This window comes from Perna viridis, chromosome 8 (assembly GCF_037379345.1).
Source record: "Perna viridis isolate PV_CMFRI_1.1 ecotype Kerala chromosome 8, ASM3737934v1, whole genome shotgun sequence".
In the NCBI taxonomy this organism is placed as follows: domain Eukaryota; kingdom Metazoa; phylum Mollusca; class Bivalvia; order Mytilida; family Mytilidae; genus Perna; species Perna viridis.
The window spans coordinates 25,550,633-25,567,281 of record NC_142452.1 but is presented as its reverse complement, the minus strand read 5'-3'; the positions used below and the strand labels follow the sequence as shown (position 1 = coordinate 25,567,281).

The following is a 16,649-nucleotide window of genomic DNA, read 5'->3' as shown; positions in this document are numbered from 1 at the left end:
TGATATCTTGTTAATTTTTTTCTGAGCAGATTCTTCCCATTATCAAATAAAAAAAAACACCCTATCAAAAACCAGGAAAAATTTTACAAAACAAATAGACTTGGAAATTTGCAATTCATAATGAAAAAAAAAGATTCATAATTGTGAAATGCGGATTCGAAAAAAAGAAAGTCAGTTGTAGAAGAAAATCGTGTTTGTACTTAACCAAGAACTATAGCAATGTAACAGCTGCAGAAATTCATGATACACTTATTACTAGAAATAGCAGTAAACCATTTTGTAACCTCATTGTTAAATCCCAAGGGGACATTGTGCACTTTAGATTAGATATTATAGGGTACCAATTCAATTACATTTCTTTGATGATCAAGTAATTAGAAGGAAATTATTGGAAAATTGCTATACTGCATTTTTTAACAGTCAGAAAAAAATTTGTCAGAATTTTGTTCCTGATGATGTCAGGGATATTTATCGGCACCATAGGTGCTTATTGAAATTTACTACATGTTATTCTGATTGTATTATCAAGCCCTTGGCTCCAAGAAAACATATTTATGATAGAAAAAATTTTCAGTGATGAAAAATAATCTTTAACTTATGTAATTAGTACTGATATATCTGTTGTAAAGTTTGAAGATTTTATTTTCATAATGGAATCAATCCAAAGTTAACTTGTACAGTAAAACCTGTTTAAACCAAATCAAGAATTAGCTGAAAACCTGTATAAACCAGTCACTTTTCAAAGTCCCTTTATATCAATTTAAATGAATTTTTAACATTGGTTAACCCAATACCTCTCTAAACTGAACACATTCAAAGTCCAAAAGAGGTTCATTTTAGACACATTTCATTGTATGTGCTATTTTAAGTACTTTAAAGTCCTTTATTGTTACCATTTTGATTAAAACATAGAAAAACTTGTTCAACCTGACACACCTAAAGATAACAATATTACATTTAACAGGATGTAGGAAATTGCAGGTGGACGTCAACAATGAAAATATCTGATATTAACGACTAACAAAATTAAAGTGAGTACAAGTGATGGATCCTGAACATTTTTACTGGGAAGGAATGCCAAGGAATCTTGAATACCCAGAGACATGAGCCCAATCTCCTGCAAAGAGGGTCTATTTACTATTCCATGTGCTGCACGCCTCTGCCTTACTCAGTCTTGCACCCCAACCATTTATGCAAAATAGTACAGTAGACGGAAATAGCTTTGCATTTATTTAATGAATAATGATCAACCCCTGTGAATATTTCACATCCTGTATGGCAGAGCCTATAATCTAGACATGCCAAACATATTAATTCAGGGAGCAGTTATAGGACTACAGAGGAGATTGGCATGGGCAACTCCTTTGAATAAATTGAGCAAATAATTAAAGAACCTTACTGAGCGCACTCACATACCCCACGCATCCCCATGTTGGATACTCCAGTAAATTTGTTCATAAGAGAATTACATGTAGAAAGACCCCAATAAAAAAGGAATAAGAGTGTATTTCCTTGAGTTTCAGTTAATCCAAAGTAACTACCATTGTAGCAGAACAAAACAAACACTTGACTTATCATGATGAACTTATCATAATCTGCAAGAGTTTAGAAGAAGAAAAAAAAGTCCGAAAAATTGTTATTTCTGTGAATTTAGCTAAGTTCAAAGCCCATTATTTTGGTAAAAATCATCAGAGTGGAACAAAATGTAAACTTGACCTGTAACTTATCATGGTGAATTTATATACAAAAAATCATGTCTATATCTGCAAACATTTAGAAAAAAAAGTCCAGAAAACTGTTATTTCTGTGAATTTTGCTAAGTTCAAGGCCCATTTTTCGGTAAAAATCATCAAACCAGAATGAAATGTTATCTTGACCTGTAACTTATCATGGCGAATTTATATACCAAAAATTATGTCAATATCTGCAAGCGTTCTGGAAAAAAGTCTGGAAAACTGAAGATGGACAGATGGACTGGTCAAAAGCATTATACCCTGCACAACTTTGTTGTGTGGGGTATAAAAACTTTTTTTAATTCAATGAACCAGTCAATCAAGAAGGACATGGAAGAATTTTTTTTTTAAATAGCTTCTGCTTAATCATTCTGAAACTAGACAATATTATGCCCATACACCCTATATGAAAACAACATATATAAAATAGGACTATACATGAAACACCTTTTGTGTGTGGGAGTCACAAATGATGCCCCCGCACATGCAAAGTTATTCTATGATGCCCCCGTACATGAAAGGTTATTCTATGATGCCCCCGCACATGAAAGGTTATTTTATTGACACATTGGCAGCGCAATATATTATCAACATTTTACTGAGCTGCTAAGCTGCTAAAAAAAATAATATGTGTCATAAATTGACTCAATTAAGCATACTGGTAAATATGAATAATAAAAATTCAACAATAGCCATATTTTAAAAGGTTAAATACAAACAAAAAGTATTAAAATAACTCTTACAAATTATTGGAATGTTTGTATTCAGCATTTTACATCAGTATCATGTAAGCATCAAAGTAACTTATTTCATTATGTTTCAAATAAAAGCATGAGAGGATTTGATGAAATTGAATATGATACAAACATATCATTGATTTCAAGAGTTATGTCCCTTATCATATGTCTATCTCCTTAAAGTAAACCAAACATCTGCCTAAACTGAACCCTCAATTTGAAATGGTTCATTTTAGACATATTTTACTATATACACAATTCTGGAAGAACTCAGATCTGTTTCTCTCAAGACAGGTTGCTTTAAGTTAAATGATTAATTACTTGAATAATCAATTTCACATGAAAGCTCATGATAGAGCTTAAAATTCACCAAAGGAAACCATTTGTGGGATTGACTAGTAAATTCAGCAAAGAAACATTTTTTTTTATACTCTTGGTTGAAACCTTATGAATATTCATAATATGTAAATTGTCTACATTACCTTTGGCATATATTGACTAGTGAGTGTGAAATGTCTTGGTTCTGTGTGATGAATGAGGTTAATTCTGCAGCCTCTCTTTGAAGTAAAACTCGTTTTTCTAACAAGGAGGCCTCAGTAGATTTGTCTAAGATGAGACGATTTTGACAAAGACAGGTACATTCCTGGAAAAGAAAAGAAAATATCAAAAGTAAAATGGAACTCATACCAGTAAAAGTCCATAAATCATTGTCTAGTAAAAAACACATCTAAATTCAATTATTAACATGATGAAACAATAAAACAGAGATTGACCCATTTTTTGCTCAAATCTATAATGACCTTTATTTAAATAAAAAAATGGAGTTAATACTAGAAAAACTGTGAGCAAAGCTCACTTGGTGATACCCCTGCTTCCTTCCCCAGAAAATATATAGGATAACCCATCATTAATTTAAGCATTCAGATAAAAAACAAAATAGGAGCACAATGGCACAATGGCACAATGGCATCATGTAATAAAGAATCTGTGAAAGTTTCATAACATTCCATTGAACGGTTTAAGAGTAGTTGCATATTAGAAGAACCTTCAAAGAAGTTCAATTCTGAAGCGTTTACAAAAGTATTTAGGATTAACAATTTACCAATTAACCTTGAAAATTGACAGCATTTTTGAGTAATTTTTTTAATGCTTATGAACCAAGTTGCATAGTGGGATTCTTTTCTATAGAGTCCAGAAAGGTGTATTTGGAAAATGGTTTCATATTCAAAATTTTAGAAGGCAAAATTTTTAAGCATTAAAATGAATTGGCTAGATCATCAAAATAAAATGCAATATAAAGCAAGTAATAAAACTATCTTTGTTACAAACTTTGCCACTTTCAGCAACAAATATGCAATCGGCATGAAGAAATGTGTCAAGAAGTTCAAGAAGCAATTCTTGCAATTAAATCTTAACCTACTCAAATTCAAATGTTTCTAGAGCTTCAAATATCATATAAAATCAAATAATTTCAAAGTTCAGAAAAGTCAAAATGATAAAATATTGAAATACTGAATATCTCAGACCAAGTCATAGTACGCATAATTAAATCATAAATATTGGAATTCATTATTAAAACACAAGGGTATCGAAATACCAACATATCTTTGATCAAAAGATATCATAAATCTAAGATCAAAACTTCCTTTCATTAAATCTGACCTGTAATTCTCTATATGAGTTAGGCATAGGTCGCAAGCCAGAGAAAAACATTGATCAGAAATATTAGGTACTGCTTAACATGAGATTCATTCCAAATTTTGTCTCAACAGACTTTCTCTTGTAATGATAAAACAAAAACAGAATTGGCAAAAATTCCACATTAAAGCAGTGGAAGAAGATCAGGCGTAAAGGTACAGGCACAGGTCAGCATAAAGTGATACAACCAAAACAGATAAATCAAAATCAAAAACCCCCTAACTCCTGATCACCATACCTGTATCACTCCTGATCACAAGGCCCCTAACTCCTGATCAGTGTACCCGTAACTCTCCTGATCACCATACCCGTGACTCCTGATCACTAGATCCCTAACTCCTGATCACCAGACCCTTAACTCCTGATCGCTAGATCCATAACTCCTGATCGCTAGATCCATAACTCCTGATCACTAGATCCCAAACTCCTGATCATCAGATAGTCCTAATCACCAAACCCCTAACTCCTGATCATCAGATACTCCTGATCACCAGATCACCAGATAGTCCTAATCACCAAACCCCTAACTCCTGATCATCAGATACTCCTGATCACCAGATCACCAGATACTCCTGATCTTCAGATACTCCTAATCACCAGACCCCTAACTCCTGATCACCAGACCCCTAACTCCTCATCACCAAACCCATAACTCCTGATCATCAGATACTCCTAATCACCAGACCCCTAACCCCTGATCACCAGATACTCGTAATCACCAGACCCCTAACTCCTGATCACCAGATACTCCTGATCACCAGACCCCTAACTCCTGATCACTACATCCCTAACTCCTGATCACCAGATAAACCTGATCACCAGACCCCTAACTCCTGATCATCAGATACTCCTGATCACCAGACTCCTAATTCCAGATCATCAAACCCCTAATTCCTGATCACCAGACTCCTAACTCCTGATCACCAGACCCCTTACTCCTGATCATCAGACCCCTTACTCTTGATCACCAGACCTCTAACTCCTGATCACCAGAGTATGATAATTTATTAATTGTAACCAGTTGGCCAACATGATAATACACACAAATCATGGGCATCAAATAAGTGCACAAACAAAAAATTAAATTTTGACAACACACAGGGGCCACAAATATCTGTAAACAACCCTATTCCTTTCAGATCCAAATCAGTTTCAATTACCAAATGTATAACCATGAAAATAGCATAAGATGACTGGTACTAGAAAATATTCTGTGTACTTTCAAAAGAGCACACTGATGTCAAGATCATCAAAAACAGTATCCGAAAATACATAGAACTGACTACTACCAATAAAGATTCTCAAAAATAGCTACCAGAAAAGCATATTTTCAGCATAATGATTTTATAACTTGACAAAAAGTGTTTAAAACTCATTAACCTGTATAAAATATAACATAAACACCTAATAAATTTCAGTAACAAGTAAAAGCTTTTCAAAATGGGTTGGACAGAAGAATTCTGAATTTAAGTTCTTGTTTCACAGCCAGCAGCACAAGAAACCATTTACAAGGTGAAGAGAGAATAAAATGACTTCTGTAAAGTGTAAAATGAAATATAGGATTCCTTAAATGCAGACCCTTAATTGATTTTTGCAGCAGAAATGTGTTGAAAACAAGATTTTTTTCTCTTGGCAACATGCGTTGGCATGCTAACTTTTTAAATTAAAGGAAGTTATATTTTTGTCCATATTACACTGCATTCTAAATATAGAAGTGACAAAAAGTGTCATAACTCCTGAACAGTAGATGCAATATATGCCATAACATGACCTATATTTTACAGAATTGCATCAAATTTGAAATATTTCACTGAATGCATTTTTATAAATAATCGAAAAACAAAAAATGGTGCGACAGACAGACTGACCAGTGAACAGACATGTGGCTCACTTATTTAAACACAAACATATTCTCATTAGTTTTATTTTCACTACTTTTGCAATTAGATCTGTTATGTGAATAAAAAGCTGTGTTAGCAGTAGAATGACTCATCAAGGGAACCAAGATTTTAGTGGAAATCAAAAAAATGTAATTCAGAGACAAAGACCAGACATGGAAAACAGACACACACAACAAAGAAAATAATATTTTCACAAATATTTTCATTACAAAAAATATAATACACTAGCTTGACTGGTAATTGTGAACTTAAAATTTCCAGTACTATATATTTAGTATCATTAGTGCGTGAATTAACTTTGACATTTTGCAATTTTTTAAATTTTATTTTTTGCAACTCAGAGAAATATATTCCACAACAACCATGATAAAAATTCCAAAGTTCGATTTTTAATTTTTGTGAGTTTCAGTCAGTCACATTTTTACAATAATAAAAACACCACAATTATTTATAAATATTGTTCAGTTGCAGTATACACCTAAAAGTACACCTCTTTAATCCATATTAGCTAGGAAATCTTTTGGATTTTCAAATCTAACACTACCGGTAGTTTAAAAATCCTACACATAGTATGTGATTACAGACAAGCCAAACAGCTGTTCTATCACTGGTCCAACAGAAGTCAAAGCAACCAGCTTAATTACACACATCAAGTTAAAGTTATGTTAAAGCTAGCAGACAGTATTTTCTTCCTCATAAATCTCTCATTGATCAAGTCAACAAGGACATATGTTTCCTTAGTGCACAAAGTTCAAAGACAATAGAACATCATTAGTTGTGGAAAACACCAGATTACCAGAAGCAGTCATTCTTGAATTAAGTGCTTCAAATAGTGCAGCCAAATATGACAACAACTGTTCTTAAACTTTAGCGAACAAGTTTTGACTTAATACAGCCTTTGGTCACCATGGGTTGAAGAAATTAATATTAATGACTGTACTGCATGTTTTGTATACTAAACTGTTATACCTTTAAGAGATTTAGCACTACAGAAAATTACTTAAATTGTTTTAGCCTGTACTGGTATTTACTTTCATTATTTCAAATGTCTGAACAATGTGAAAGGGTTCAGAAAGGGTTAAGCAGCCCCCTCTTCCTCAATTATAAAAAAAAAATAGAAATTAGAAGAAAATATTGGCTATTTAAAATCAACAAATCAACTTTCACAGCAATACTAATTTTGAAAAACAGTAACAAAATAAAAACAGTAAAGAATTTTGAATGGTACATTTAAGTTAGACTTTGACAACTTCAGAAATCATTGAATTATTCTCAGATGAAACTCATAGTAATGCAAAGTCATATCTATATTCTTCAATACTGAGCTAAAGTTTCACTAAGATCTTACCAGCACCAAATTTCTACTAAACCAACATAAATATTTCAATATGAATTTTAATTTAAAAAAAGACCAAGGGGAATGTTAGAGTTTCACAAAAAAGGGAGGTTAAAGAACAACCAAAGGGTACCATAAGTTCCTGACTTGAGACAAATATTGTATACAGGGCTTGAACTGGCTCTAAGAGGGTGGAAATAAAGTTCTCCCAATGACAGGTTTAGATTAGGTTTTCATCTGAATGAATAAAGATGTAACATTTCCAAAAAATCTCATCAAACATGAAGTTAATCAAAATGCTGAGAGCAAAACAATACTTATATCCAGCTGGCTTTACAAACTAAAATCACCTGGAACAGCTACATATCAGTATATAAGTATCCAGATGATTTACAATCCCACTGTGAAAGGGAGATAACTCATAAATGATATCTAATACAGGGAGATAACCCAGATATTCATAAATCAATTAAAATATTTGAAAACAATAAAAAATCAAAGTTGTGATAAAGTAGGACTAAGAATTTAAAGCTGCACTTAAATACAGATTCACATAAGAAGCATGCAGAAGTTAATATTGGTTACCCTATCTTAATAATGTTAAAAATTCTGAGATGTCACATTTTAAAATTAACAGTATCATAAAAGAAAAAGTGATTTAGATGGAAAGTAGAGAACAATCGGGCCAGTTATTCCCGACTTGTGGACCAACATTTTGTCAACATTTATCTCCCTTTGGAGCAGGTGTATATTCCGAACATGCAAGGTTTTCTATCCGTTATCAACGATACTTTAGAAAATCTCAAAAGTCAAAAGGGAATTTCTCTTTCTACTGACCCTGCCATAAATTTTCTTTACCCGAGATACAAATGAAAATCATCCTTATGTAACCTACCAACAAAATGAAACACCCTGTAAATTTTAGAAACACCATTGTGTTTGTCTGCTGGGGGATTCCATTTTCATTCAAGTTACCTCTTTTTTCTGCACCCAAATCCGAACATCGATTAGAGACTTTGAAATTATACCTGCTCTTATGGGAGGTAACCCTGCAAAAACAGGATAAAATATGGCTGCATCCCGAGCTCCGCAAGTAGGGAATATGGATAGGGTAATTTTACAATAAAGACAACATTTCTTTGTTTTTACTGTTTTTTACTTTTCAAAACCACAAACAACTCTATCAGGGTATTTTTATCATGCAAAAGAGTTTCGAAAGGTAATAAACAATTGTCTAACCACTTTTTTTCTTAACTGCATGCTTCTTTTTTTTCTTAACTGCATGCTTCTTAGATGAACATGTAGTGAAAAACATCACTTAAGTTAGAGCCAAAAAAAGTAAATCTCTGAAAAAAAACTGAAGGGTAAGGGATCAATTACTCAATTAGCTCAATAACTGGGTAAGGGGATGACCATTTGATTTGGTGGGGTGCTGGCCCTGTTAAAGTTGAAAATAAATATTCTGGCCTACACACTCCTTAGAAAATAAACAGATATTCTGACCTCACCCTAGATAATTCTTGCAATGAAATTGAAATAAATTGCCACAATGTGGTTGAGAATAATTCTTTTTTTACCAGCAAAATTTCTAAGACAAATATCCTGACACAAAAAAATTTGGCCAGGCGCCCCCTTCAGAATCAATTGGTAGTCCCCTAGTAACATAATGAGAAAAGGTCTTCATCTTGTCTACCATAGGAACAATCTATTTGACATCCAAATGTACAAGATTTCCAAGCAAATAGGAATTAAAGAGAAACAGTATAGTCCAGGATTTCAAAAAAAAAGGGGGAGGGGGTCATAAAATATAATCAATTTTAAAGCAGAGCAAGGAACATAATTTTTGAATCTGTCTCTGAGGACAATGTATTTATAGTACACTGCAACTGAACTTTATTTCATTATGACACTAACAGATATAGAGACAACTGTGTGAGTTATTTAGATATTTGGTGTAGATTACATTATTTCAGCATTTAAAATTTTCTACTAGACCATTACCGTTATCATATTGGCGAGTGTATCTGTGTTTTTTTTATTTTTGAAGTTCAAAAAAAAGAAGTTTTATAAAAGGCTCCTAATTATCCCATCCATGTTAAAAAGCAATGGAAAAAAGTAATCGAAATTTATCACACCCCTTAATTCTAAGCAAGGAATAATAAAGAAGAAGAATGTATTCAGAGCAAAAACTTTTATGAGAAATACAATTAACACAAAATCAAAGTTGTGCAGTGCTTGAATGCACTTGAAGCAAGATGGAAAGTTTATAAACAAATTACAATGGAGGTTACTATCTCACTAATGTTACTATCTGTTTTTTAATTAAGTGTCCATTAACCTTAATAAACACTAGGGTCAGAACATCTATTATACATCTGTGACTGGGTATAGAATGTATATAGTTTTAGGTACCATCTATTTCAGGGAGAGCAGTCCTAGAATGGAGTCGTGAATTGGAGTCCTTTTAATTTGCAGTGGATATTGTTTAAAATTATTTTCTTTTTGTATTTTCTATCATTTTGTTTTGTTTAGTTCAGTTTTTTTTGTTTTTTTTTGGTTTTGTTTTGTTTTGTTTTGTTTTGTATTTGTTTTGCTTTTTGTTCCACTCTTACATTCCACTCTCACATGCCACTCCATAAAAGACATGCTATCATTATTCTATTTTCTGTAATAAAACATTTATTTGTAAATTAATAACCATCTTGAAATATTGATTTTCTTTTCAAAATATAGAATTGTTCAAACAGTAACTAATCTGTAATGATAGTTCCAGTGATTAATTCTGTCATCCCCATCTACCAACCACTACCACCAAATAACTAATCTGTAATGATAGTTCCACATAGTAATGTCACTAAGTAATTAATTCTGTCATCCCCACCTACCAACCACTACCACTAAGTAACTAATCTGTAATGATAGTTCCACCACTACCAACAGCTTCAACATCGCCACCTACCCACCACTACCAACAGCTTCAATATCCCAACCTACCAACCACCTACCAACAGTTTCAACATCCCCACCTACCAACCACTACCAACAGTTTCAATATCCCCACCTACCAACCACTACCAACAGCTTCAACATCCCAACCTACCAACCACTACCAACAGCTTCAACATCCCCACCTACCCACCACTACCAACAGCTTCAATGTCCCCACCTACCCACCACTACCAACAGCTTCAATGTCCCCACCTACCCACCACTACCAACAGCTTCAACATCCCAACCTACCAACCACTACCAACAGCTTCAACATCCCCACCTACCCACCACTACCAACAGCTTTAACATCCCCACCTACCCACCACTACCAACAGCTTCAAAATCCCCACCTACCCACCACTACCAACAGCTTCAACATCCCCACCTACCCACCACTACCAACAGCTTCAACATCCCAACCTAGCAACCACTACCAACAGCTTCAACATCCCAACCTACCCACCACTACCAACAGCTTCAATATCCCAACCTACCAACCACCTACCAACAGTTTCAACATCCCCACCTACCAACCACTACCAACAGCTTCAACATCCCCACCTACCAACCACTACCAACAGTTTCAATATCCCCACCTACCAACCACTACCAACAGCTTCAACATCCCAACCTACCAACCACTTCAACATCCCCACCTACCAACCACTACCAACAGCTTCAACATCCCCACCTACCCACCACTACCAACAGCTTCAAAAACAAAGACAACTGCTACATGTAACACTAGCTGAATAGATTGTTACCGGATGCCTTTTTGAGAATATTTTTTAAGTTTACTGTTTTAAAAAAGCAATTGAAAATATCTCAGTAATTTTCTACCATATAATCATGCTATAAAAAGAGCAAAAAGTCAACTCTGCACGAATACCATAAATATTTGATATCATGTCGGAAGACACCAATAGTTTGTTTTTTCAGAGCACCAGTATGTTTTTCAATATTTGAAACGTAATTATTATCTCTTGCATAATGATATTTATCAACAACAAAACATAGCATTCATATTTTCCAAAACAAACACTATATATTAAAAATAAACATAACTAGCAAAAAACCTGGTTGCAGAATAAATAATCTCAGTGCATCGATTGCAATTGACGCATCTGTAAAATTCATTTTATGATATTTTACGTAATACGTTATCACTTTTGATTTTCATTACAGAGATTAAATTTTGAGGTTCAGAAATAATTGCAGTGGTTCAATGTCATTTTATCATTTAGCTGCATACTTCCAAAACGCATGCCATAAGGCAGTCTTCGGGAAGGCACAATTATTTACATACTTCATTGCAATCCTTGTATATTATTATTAGAGGAAAAATAATATCGAGTCTTAAAATCCTGATGTCTTAATGATATACATCAAGTTACGTCATGCTTTAATTATTTTTCTGTAGACCAAAGCGAATGTTCAGCACAGAATTGTACAATAAATGTGCTCAATAATAAACTACATGTGATAGGGACATAACTTTTTGTAGGTTTAAACTGGCCTGGACCTGGCATATCAGTTAACTGCTAATAGTCCTTAGTTTATACATTTGTGTAATTTACAGGGATGGATCCAGGATTTGAGTTTAAGGGGGGATTAACTGAATTTAATGCACAAAGCAAGGCAAAATTATTATGGGGTGAAACTTGTGGTGAAAATTTTTTTCTTACCAATTTATGGGGGGGCATATATTCAGTTTCTTTGTTTCTGTTGTAACAAGGGACTCAGACTTTTTTAACTGATTTTTTTAGGCGTGTTTAATTGTGCAATATTTTTCCCACAGTGGCCAGATTTTAAATGGGGAGGTTGTGATCACACCACAATACTTTAAACCCCGCCACACTTTTTGCGCCTGTCCCAAGTCAGGAATTTCTGGCCTCTGTATGTCTTGTTTCATTTTCACCTTTAGTTTATTTTTATGTTACTTGAGTATTTAGGAGCAACTCTTTTGCTGTACCTGTGTATAATGTTTTGGGGTCAGCTACAGCCTACTCTGTAGTATGAGGGTTTCCTCCTCCTTCATTGAAGACCAATGGATGGCCTAGTGCTGATATTTTAATACCAGGAGGGTTGTTTTCTCTTTGACATATACAACATATCTATTCTCAATACAAATCAGTTTCATTAACTTCTAAAGGCAAGATAAAAATATCAAAACCGACCAAACTGATCTCTGGAGTTTTAATGTGTTTACAGATTCAACAACCACCTGAAAGGTTGATCGTTCCATTGAGACACATTATTCAACAAGTTGTCATCCTTGCTCCTAAATGCAACATATTTTAAGAAGCAGCAGTGACTTACACTCTTAACTTCTTTAGTTTTTATCCTGATGGCAATCAGAGAGCTGAAAAAATATCAAAAAGAAGGGGCAAACCAAGAGCAACAAAATGGTCATTATAACAGAGATAATCTATATTTCACACAACTCAACCACATGACATTTACAATCAGCTGAAAAAAAATCTGTATACATCCTTCAGACATGTATGAAAATTAGACCCGAGAAGACAAATGTGGACCACACAAACTACCATTCATGAAAAGTTATAAGGAACCGAGAATAATTCAATATCCAAGAGGGAACGATGTATGAGATGAAGAGGAAGAGGAAGCCTTGTATCAAATTAAAAACCTTTGAGGTGCTATGGCAAGATCACCTATGCAATGAACTTGATTAAAAATGCACAGTTGCACAATTTACAAAACATACTGCAAAGTCTGATCCAAATTATAGAAAGATTACAAGAGAGGTTACCATAACAACCAATAGAAACAGATGATCAGAGAAATAGAATCCTTAGTTACTATATTGTGAAAGTACTATTGTTTGTGGGGTACCAATTTTCATGGATTTCCTGGGTAAGGTAAACAACAAAATTTGATTCACAACAAAAAGGATTATTTATTTTAAATTGTATGACAGGACCATCAAAACCAGGAATTCAAGAATCCACAATCTCATTTTTCCCCTAAACCATGAAAATTGATACCCACTAATATAAGTACTTTCACAGTACACCAAGCCCACCTTTAATACTAAGCATGGGGGTACAAGGGTGACAAAAAGATGCAAGGGAAAATGAGCATGAGACAACCACCCAATTAGTGCTGTCTAGTGGTACACAGGTAAAAAAACAAGAGGACACCAGGAGTCCATGAGACAACAAACAAAGCAGTCATGCTCAGATAAAACAAATACAGTCTAGCTTTCAACAAGGAGTCCATAAGAAAACAATCGTAGCATATATACACAGATAAAACACAATGATACAGCCTAGCCTTCAAAATAAGAGTCCAAAAGAAAACAATCCTAGCATAAATACACAGATAAAACAAAATGATAGACTAGCCTTCAATATAGAGTCCATAGGAAAATAATCCTAGCATATATACACAGATAAAACACAATGGTACAGCCTAGCACTCAACAAGGAGTCAACGCGGAAACAACCAAAGCAATCATACATACAGTAGACCAAAAACAAGATGGTAGTCTAACCTGCAACATGGAGTCCATGAGACAACAACCCAAGCACACATACAGATAATACAGGATCGTACAGTCTAGTCTTCATCATAGAGTACAACTCACACTTATAAACTCTGAAAGTTTACTACGTAGAAAACCAAACAACATATATAATTCAATAAGAAAAAATAGGAACATGAAAGAACAAAAATGATAGAGAATAATCATAAATTTCAAGCTTGGATAATTCTTACCTCATTTAGATTTGTATCTACTGGATGAAATTTTCTGTATCTGAATTCAATCTTGGCACATTCTGGATTGAGGGCATTCACAAAATATGATATATCAAGCATTGGATTGACTTGTCGACATACTTGTAGCAAGTCGTCAAATCTATTGTGCTGTTCCGTGGCCTGAAGAGAAGAAAGACTGATTTAATTGTAACATGCAGTAGTGAAAAATCCTACATTTCAGAGGTCAGTTTCACACAAAGTCTTCAGTGTAAAGTATTCTTCCAATGATTGTCAAAAATTAAATGATTAATTTCACAATTACAATATTTTATAAAATCAACCACAAATTGAGAAATTTTCCCCAAACATGTGATGGGTGTCTCCAGTGGAGCAGGACATGCTTACCCTTCCAGAGCACCTGTTACTCATGTTTATTACTAGTGCTTTTTGTTCTTTGTGATGTTATGTTTTTATTACCATCAGTTTTAAGTACTTCCCTGCCTAAGAATCAGACAAAATGTGTATAAGGTGTGGCACATAAAGAAAAAAAAAACGCAGAGATTTTATTGCATTATTCAAGTATGTAAACCTTATAATTTCAAAAAATTACTGTCAAAGTGTTTGTAAAGTTTGCCTTTCAAAGATATTGATAGGTCAAATTTAATTGAAATGCAATATGGAAAAATGACGGGAAAATTTTTCGAAACTTTTTTCTTACATAAGCAGCCAAAAAATATCTACATCACTAATGCATCAGGATAAATTTAAATAGCTTTTCAGTTGTTTTTTAGATGTATTTGAATATGTTTGAGGCAAAAAAAGACCAAATTGAAAAAAAATGATGAACCACTTATTGCCTGATTCTTACATAGAATGGTATTTAATATACAGTTGGATTTTATTCTTTTCACTACATTGTATATGTAGATCCTTTCAATTTACGGGTTTTCATGTTCAGGTCATGTATTTGGAGTTGTCTTACTATTGACGCTTCAGTGTTTTTTGCCTTAATTCATAACTGACAAGACCCTGTTTTGTACTTGATGATTGATCTACATACTGACCCAGATTTTCTATTTGCTCACAAATGCAGGTCTAATAATTGCCTTTTTAATCTTTAATAATTTGATTTGACTAATTATAAGCCTTTTGATTGTTCACTTTCTTTCCTGGGCAAGATAGGTTATATTTAATAGACTAAGTACTGTGATATTATTAACATTGATTGGTACACAGTCCATAATTCAAATAATTCCAAACTAAATAAGGCTTTGTTGAAGAATTATTTTTTTATTTTGACTGGAAAGGATTAGAAATTAAATTAAAAACAATCCTTAAATATTTCAATTTTCTTCCTTAACATTTAAAATGAATTATTCAGACTAGAAATGCAATGATCAAAGGTATCCAAAGAGAGATTATGCTTCTCAATAGTATAAAACATATTTCTAATGATCTGATTTATATATACTTTGTACAAAATGTAATCAATTTCTTGCTTTCTGTCCAAGTCAGAATAATCTGTCTACATATAATAGTAAAAAAACAAAAACAAAACAAACATATCAAATACAAGATAGAAGTAATTGAATATATAATGTAATAACCTGTATAGAATCACCTTTTCATTGTTTTTTTCTTTCAGTTTCTAAAAACATTTTATTTACAAAACTGCTTTGTTCTTCTGCCTTTTTTTCACTCTTTTTTGTATGCTTCACAAACCAGAGTAAGTACTATTTTATGTCAAATTTCAAAGAGTGCTTAGAATTTTTTTTATTTAGTACAATTTTTTATCTTCTAGTTATCTCCCCTGGATTAGTATATTTCAGTACAGGCTAATTGGCATCATAAATTAATTAAAACATCAGAAAGAAAGCACTCAGTGAAACACACCAATACAATCCAGCATAGCCACAGTAACTTCTGTGCACTGTTGGAAAAAACAAATGAGTAAAACCAGCTGGTGTACAATGCAACTTTATGTACTTTTTCAAACATTTTGCTTTGTTTTATATCTTTGCACTTAAGTTCTTCACAGCTTTCTTCATTTAAAGTTCGTGTTACAGATTCTTTACATACATTAAATATTTGTAAATAATAATCTTGCTGAGTTGGCCAACACCCTTTTATAACTTTCATGAATATATACAGTCTAATATTTTTCCAACGCAGTTGGTATAGTTTTGCTTTTTACCCTTTGACCTTACGGACGCTTTTATATGGAAATGCAAATTATCTGATCACATTTATGTTTCCCGATTGGCAAATACTGCTAACTTAGTGGTGTTTGAAAAAACTATTGAAATTTTGAAATTGTGTTTGAAAAACAATCATAAAATTTGAAATTGCGTGCCATGTGTTATTTTCTTGAAAGAAATGTAGAAACTTAAAAAAGAGCAAAATTTTACTGCATCGGCCATCTCTTTTTTAAAGATAGTACTTGTTTACTATGCAATTTAAAAATTACAAGGTTTGCAAGATCACAGAGAACAAACTTTACTAGTACATACTGTATCTGAAGGTTAGTTGT

The 16,649-nt window shown here is 33.2% G+C and overlaps 1 protein-coding gene across 1 annotated transcript in view; it reads right to left on the bottom strand.

Annotated features, from left to right (window-relative positions):
* LOC148609979 (uncharacterized) overlaps positions 1-16,649 on the bottom strand; it is a 163,968-nt gene that overhangs the window by 81,148 nt on the left and 66,171 nt on the right. Inside the window, exons 8-9 of the mRNA XM_088541715.1 lie at positions 14,138-14,299; positions 2,953-3,113 (exon numbers count right to left, since the gene is read on the bottom strand). Coding sequence (XP_088397841.1) covers positions 2,953-3,113; positions 14,138-14,299 — 323 coding nt within the window. The remainder of the gene's footprint in view (positions 1-2,952; positions 3,114-14,137; positions 14,300-16,649) is intronic.